Here is a 6,000-nt window from a genome sequence, read left to right as displayed (position 1 = left end):
CCTCAACCCCCTGCAAATCCAAAGGCAAAGCACACATGAACAGCAAGGTAACATGACAGGAAAGCCCGTTCCTTCCCTTTGAGAGCAGCTGCCCACCCCCCACGCCACTAGCTGATAATGGCCACCCCTCATCAAATATTTATCCCAGCCCTTGCGGTCCTCCATCAGCCTGCAGCATCGTGCCAGGGATGGAATCTGATTATTAAAAATGGTCAGGAGTGAGGCAGGCAGACTACAAAGTGCCTGGGATGGAAAGGGGGTAACATCAAAGCCCCAGATTCTTCCTTAAAGGTCGCCTCCGGAAGCAGGGGCGCTCGGGTAGGCAGTAGGGCTCGCCGGGGTGCGAGGACCTGGCCCCCGTGCGCCTCCCAGCCTCCAGGGGCAGCTCCTGCTCCCTTCTTCCCTCACCAGCGGCCCGGAAGGGAGCTAAGCCCGAGCCCTGGGCCCAGAGGCCCGGCTCCAAGCCACGGCTCCATGAGAAGCAGGCGATGCCCTGCCCCACTCCGACTCGTGCCTGCCCTCACTTTTGAGGGGGGGCCCTGGCATTTCATTAGTGCCCTGTTTGAAGCCTGCCCTTTGCAAAGCAGAAAATGAAGAGAAGAAAGCAAGCATGGAAGCAGATTCAAACAATCTTCCGGTGTCTGGAGTTTCTGGTGTCCCTCTGTGCGGCTTCACTCATTACAAGGGTGCAAAGGCCTGTCAGGCAAGAAATCATGCCTGCTGTTTACACTCTAATGGAGCCCAGGGACCAATTAACCACCCTGAGCGCCAACGGGCAGAGCATTTCTTAAAGGAATAGGAGGGAACTCTTAGATGATGGCTTCTTTTTTCCCCGTTTCCCCCACATAAAAGACAAATGTTATGTCAACAGTTTCTCCAGAGCAATCCTTTATTTCCTGAAAGTCCTAAAACTGACCCATTTATCAAAACGTTACGGATGCCGCGGTCCACGAGCAACATCCTGTTCTGTCTCCCAAGTCCTGGAGCCCCGGAGGCTGCGGGCCTGGTCCGGGCGGTGGCATCAGAAGCGGCCCTCCACGCCCAGCAGCTGCACCGCGGCCTCCTGCACAGCCTGGTGGATGCGCCCGACCTCCCTCTGGGACAGGGTCCGCTCCATGTGGCGGTAGGTGATGCGGTAGCAGTGGCTGGTCTTGTGCGTCCTGGAGAATGGAAGAGAAAGGCAGGTGAGTGAGGGGCGGGGGTGCTCGGCATCTGCAGGAGCCAAGCCGGCGGCTCTGACCAGATTAACGCGGGTGGAGAACGGAGGGTGGGAGCCGGGGTCACGGGGACCCGTGGCCTGCGCCTCTTCCAGGCAACACGCGCAGTGTTGGGGGAACAGTGGCTTGGACAGCCGGGGCTGCTCTTCCCATCGCCCAGGTGCCTTCAAGTGCCCAGAGAGGGATGCTTCCCACCAGCTGAGGTGCCCGGGCCACACCCTGGAGACTGTGGCTCAGCAGGTGGGAGGTGGGCGCTGGGCTCCCCCGGGGACCGATAGGCAGGCAGGCGCGGGCACCGAGGCCGGTGTGCCTCCACCGTTCTCACGTCACAGAAGACGATCATGGTTGGAAGGCACCCTGCAGTCACAAGGCCGCGGCTGGCCCAGGGGCTCTAGCTGTCTGGAAGGCCGAGGGGTGTCCTTCTCTTCACACCGCTGTAGGCCACGGAGAACACACGCTTCCACGGCCCCCGGGCAGTGGGGCCTTTTGCAGAACTCGGTCTTCACAGAGACACCCGAAAAGCCACCTGGTGCAGGTGCCCTGTGTACGTGCCTCGGACGTGCCTCTGGGCTTCAGGTCCGTTGGAAGGGCGAGGCCTGCCCTGCTGGGGTCTGCAGGGACCTGTCCACTGCACAGGCACAGCCCAACTGTCCCCAGGGCCACCCGAAGCTGCTCGAAGATCCCACCCTGCCTCCCCCAAGAACAGAAGACAGGACTTTTTTCCAACCTGACATCATTAAGAAAGGATGCTGCAACATCCTGAGGTTTTGAGAGATGGAAGGTTCTGGAAGAGGAAAAATTAGGTAAGCAGAGAGAGAGAGAGAGAGAGGCATAGGAACTGCAGATGCCTGAAGAGGGTGCAGACATTTACTAGAACAAGGGTGGCCACACGACCTGGGGGCCCAGGTTGTCAGGGACCTGGTGACCGTGCAAGGCCGTGATGGTTTCCTGGGGGGCGGGGGGTGGGTGGGCACCACACCAAGCTGCACACAGGCAGGGACCGCCTCTGCCCCCCTAATTCCAGGTCCCAGCGAGGGGCGCAGAGGCCTCTGCTGAGGCAGCAGCAGCAGCCCAGGGTCCCAGCGCTGGCTCCTCCGTCTCTGGGCCACGACATAGTTTTCCAGGGTCTGTTCCTTCTCCGTTGAAAGACGTAACAGCACGGCGCACCCTATTAACCTTTCCGAACTGTTGCAGAGACCTTCTAGAAAGAGACAGGGCTCTGCAAAGGACCAGGTGCTGCATGAGGGTGGGGCCAAAGTGTCCTTGTGGCAACTGGGGTTCCCGGGGGCTCCGTCCGGCCCCGCTTACTGAGCTGGAGAGCTGGTCACGTGGCCACTCGACAACCGCGACCTGGGCTGAGATTTCCCACCGCGATGAACGGGAACAACTCACCATCTTGTTTCTGTGGGCTTCAGGGAAGGCCCCACTCAGGATCCCCGGGATTCAAACAGCTTTCATAAAACATCATGATGAGTGAGGTGTAAATGAATCATAAACATATGGATTAATTTTATAAATTGAGAGAAATAAAATTGGCAGAATATTTGGTGATAATTCAGTAGATTCAACTGAAAAATCAACCAGCTTTGCCTTTTCCTGACATCGCTGGTGAGAGAGAGAAAACCTACTTTTACTTGTTTTTAGGAACTTCTCTTTTTTTTTCCAATTTTTAGAATGATTGTATTTATTTCTTTATTTGAGAGCGTGCGCAGGTGCCAGCCGGGGAGGAGCAGAGCGAGAGGGGCAAGTAGACTCGGTGCTGAGTGCAGAGCCGGACGTGGGGCTCGATCCCGGGATCCTGAGATCATGATCTAAGTGGAAATCAAGGGTCAGATGCTTGACCGACTGACTGAGCCACCCGGGCGGCCCGCTGTTTTCAAGGAACTTGTGTTTGGAGCTTTTAGTTGTTGGGGCTCCTGTCCCCCTTTTGCTTGGGAGCCGGGAGGAGTGGGGCCGGCAGGTGGTCATGAATCTCCCCATCCTCGAGGAGCGGGCTGTCCACAGGAACCACGGAGTCACGGAGCTGAAGAGAAGGCTTCGGAGCTAGGTCGGTGGTGCGGCTGCCTAACTCTGAGAATGTGCTAAAGGCCAACGGACTGACCACTTTAAGGGTGGTCAGTGTTCACCTGGTTACAAACACGCACACAGAAACCAGGCAGTGTGGTGTGAGGGCCCAAGTGTTAAGAGCCCCCAAGTGCTCCAGCACATTCCTCCCCTCCTGTCCCATCTCCAGCCTCTTCTTTCTACCCCAACTCCCCCTAGGAAGTGACGGGCTTGCGAGGGGGCAGGTGGAGAAGCCTCGCTTCTTTAACCTTCAAGGAAGAGGTGGAGTAAGCCCACGTTCCTTTCCAGCCCTGCCCCTCAGGAGGGCGCAAGCCAGACGCGAGGTCTAACTGGGACGTGGGGTGGGAAGGCCTGGGACAGGGACGCTTTTTAATCAAGACCCTTCCTGCTTAAGGGGCCTTTACGAAGGTGGGCTGCAAAGCCAGGCTGCTGTGGGAAGCCAAGAGAGCTGAGGGGGAGCTGTGTGGTGCAGCCCCAGCTCCGGTCCCCCACGGCGGGCGGGCACGGCGAAGCCGCGTGGTCCTCCCCTGACCCAGGCCTGCACGACCTTCGGGACGAGAAGCCTTCCCGGGAAGAGAAGCGGCCACGCTGACAAGGGCGGTTCTCAAGGTAAATAAAAGTTCTCTTTTATGCACTCGACGGCCTCTACTCATAGGCAACGTAAATACGCTTTACTGAGCTTGGGGGCGCAAATCTCATTACAGCGGGTTCGAAGACAGAGTCCAAACCTTCCTTTTGGTGTTTGGATTTCATTGCCCCGGGATATCGGCTAAGACAAGCAGGTCACTGGCTGGAGCTGGAATTTTTAACAGAGATTTTGGAGCGAGAATCCTAGAACGCTTGAGCTTCAGGAGCGCCCCAGTGTCCACCGCTAGGGGCCTTCGTCCGGTGGCAATTGCCTGTTCCAGGCACCGAGCAGGGGCGGGGAGCCCCGACCCAGCCAGCTGGCAGGGGCCCGGGCGCCCAGGAGAGGAGCTTGCCCCTCCTGCCCTGAAGTCCCTGGGGCTGTCCCCCCCCGGCTGCCCCCCCCAGCAAACACTGTTGCTTCCAGAAACGACTCTTCTGTGCCGCTTCCCACCCCAGGGCTGGGCGTGCAGGCCCCAGACCCTAGACGGCCGGCAGGTGCCCGAGGTGCCCGAGGCCGCCCGGGGGGGGCGGGGGGAGCAGGGATGCTCTGGGCCACCGCCCCCCCCAGCCTCCCTTAGGTCCCGCTCCAAGGGCTCCCAGGCGCGGGACGCTGCCAACGCGGCTCACGGATCCCCGCCGCCCATGGGAACCTGCGGCGGCGACAGGCTGCCTGAGGACAGGGCCGTGTGGGTCGCGCCCGTAGGGAGGCCTGCCCCAGCCAGAGCCCTGAGCTGGGGAGGGGGGCTGCTCCCCAGGAGCTGACAGGCTCCAGCCTGAAGCAGAGGGCTGCGGGGGTGCGTGGCCGAGGCCAGCGCCCGCAGCACCCATGGGGCCAGCTTGGTCATCTGTGACCCGCGCGGCTGCTGTGCCACTCGGTCACGTGCGGTCACACATGTGCCGCAGGCATGCTGGGGTCGCTCAGCGTCCGTCTGCCACACAGGTCAGGCTCCACGGGATCCTTTCACTCCCGAGGACACGCGACTCCACGAGGCTCCCCTACGGCCAACACTCTGGGTGACGGCAGCGCCGCGGCAGGCGGGACATGGACCCCTCTGGTCCCTCTCACGGCGCGGGGTGTACGGGCTGTCACGGAGATGCGCCTTCACTCGGATCACTGTCCTTTTCTAGATTCCCGCCCCAGGTGCTGTTGTGGGGGTAGGTTCCATTTTCTGAGTGAAGGGAAAAGGGATTCCTCGATTCATCCTAACATGTCTCGTGCTCGTGTGATGCAGCAGCTCAGTGGGAGGCCCCATAGGGCCGACATCCGTGCAGTTAGGGGGGTGCATGGTGCCTTCACGTGGGGAGGGGTCGACTCAGGGAAGGGAAGAGGATGATGGAAAAAGAAGGAAGGGGGACTAGTTGCTCAAGGCCACTCCTGAAAATACAGAATGAAATGGGGCCTGGTGGAGTGGACAGGAACCCAGAGTTTGCTCCTAGAGAGGCCTGGGTTGCAGTCCCTACTCTGCCCTTTGCTCTCTGTGTGGCTTGGGCCAGTGCACCTAAGCCCTGGTGCAGTGAGGGCCACCACCTTGCTCCCGGGTCTGTGCCCTCGGAGTGGGGGCTATGTGCTAGGGCGGAGCCCACTGCTTCGAGTGAGAGCTCAATACCCAGGCTGTCCCATTTCCTCCCTCCATGCATGGGGCCATCGGGTGAGGAATGGCACTCTGGGGAGGGGGACTTGTAGTTCTTACGTGCTTCTCTGACCCTCCCCTCATGTGCCTGGAATCTGACCTGCAGGCAAGGGTAGGGGGTGGAGGTCGGGGAGAGTGATGCTTAGTGCTGAGTCAGGCATGGTTTACATAAGTGGTCTGCAGGGGGGCCTGGGAGGCAGGTGACTGGGTGTCCGGCTCTGATTTCCACTCAGGTCATGATGCCAGGGTCATGAGATCAAGTTCTGTGTTGGGCTCCACACCCAGTGGAGCTTAAGATTCTCTCTCCCTCTGCCCTCCCCTGCTCTCTCTCGTTCTCGCTTTTTTAAAAATTTTATTTATTCATGAGAGACACAGAGAAAGAGGTAGAGACACAGGCAGAGGGAGAAGCAGGCTCCTTGTTGGGAGCCCGATGTGGGATTTGATCCCAGGACCCTGGGATC

The 6,000-nt window shown here is 59.6% G+C and overlaps 1 protein-coding gene across 3 annotated transcripts in view; it reads right to left on the bottom strand.

The window, feature by feature from the left end:
* Window positions 1-871: 871 nt before the first annotated feature.
* FARS2 (phenylalanyl-tRNA synthetase 2, mitochondrial) overlaps window positions 872-6,000 on the bottom strand; it is a 375,390-nt gene continuing 370,261 nt past the window's right edge. For all 3 annotated transcript variants that reach the window (XM_035710517.2, XM_049106000.1, XM_049106001.1), the window contains one exon: window positions 872-1,160. In XM_035710517.2, the coding sequence (XP_035566410.1) occupies window positions 1,022-1,160 (139 nt within the window). In that variant the 3' untranslated portion in view covers window positions 872-1,021. The remainder of the gene's footprint in view (window positions 1,161-6,000) is intronic.

The sequence above is a fragment of the Canis lupus genome, chromosome 35 (genome assembly GCF_003254725.2).
Source record: "Canis lupus dingo isolate Sandy chromosome 35, ASM325472v2, whole genome shotgun sequence".
Taxonomy (NCBI): Eukaryota; Metazoa; Chordata; class Mammalia; order Carnivora; family Canidae; genus Canis; species Canis lupus.
Note: the sequence above shows the minus strand (reverse complement) of the source record. Positions and strands in the feature narration are given on the sequence as shown.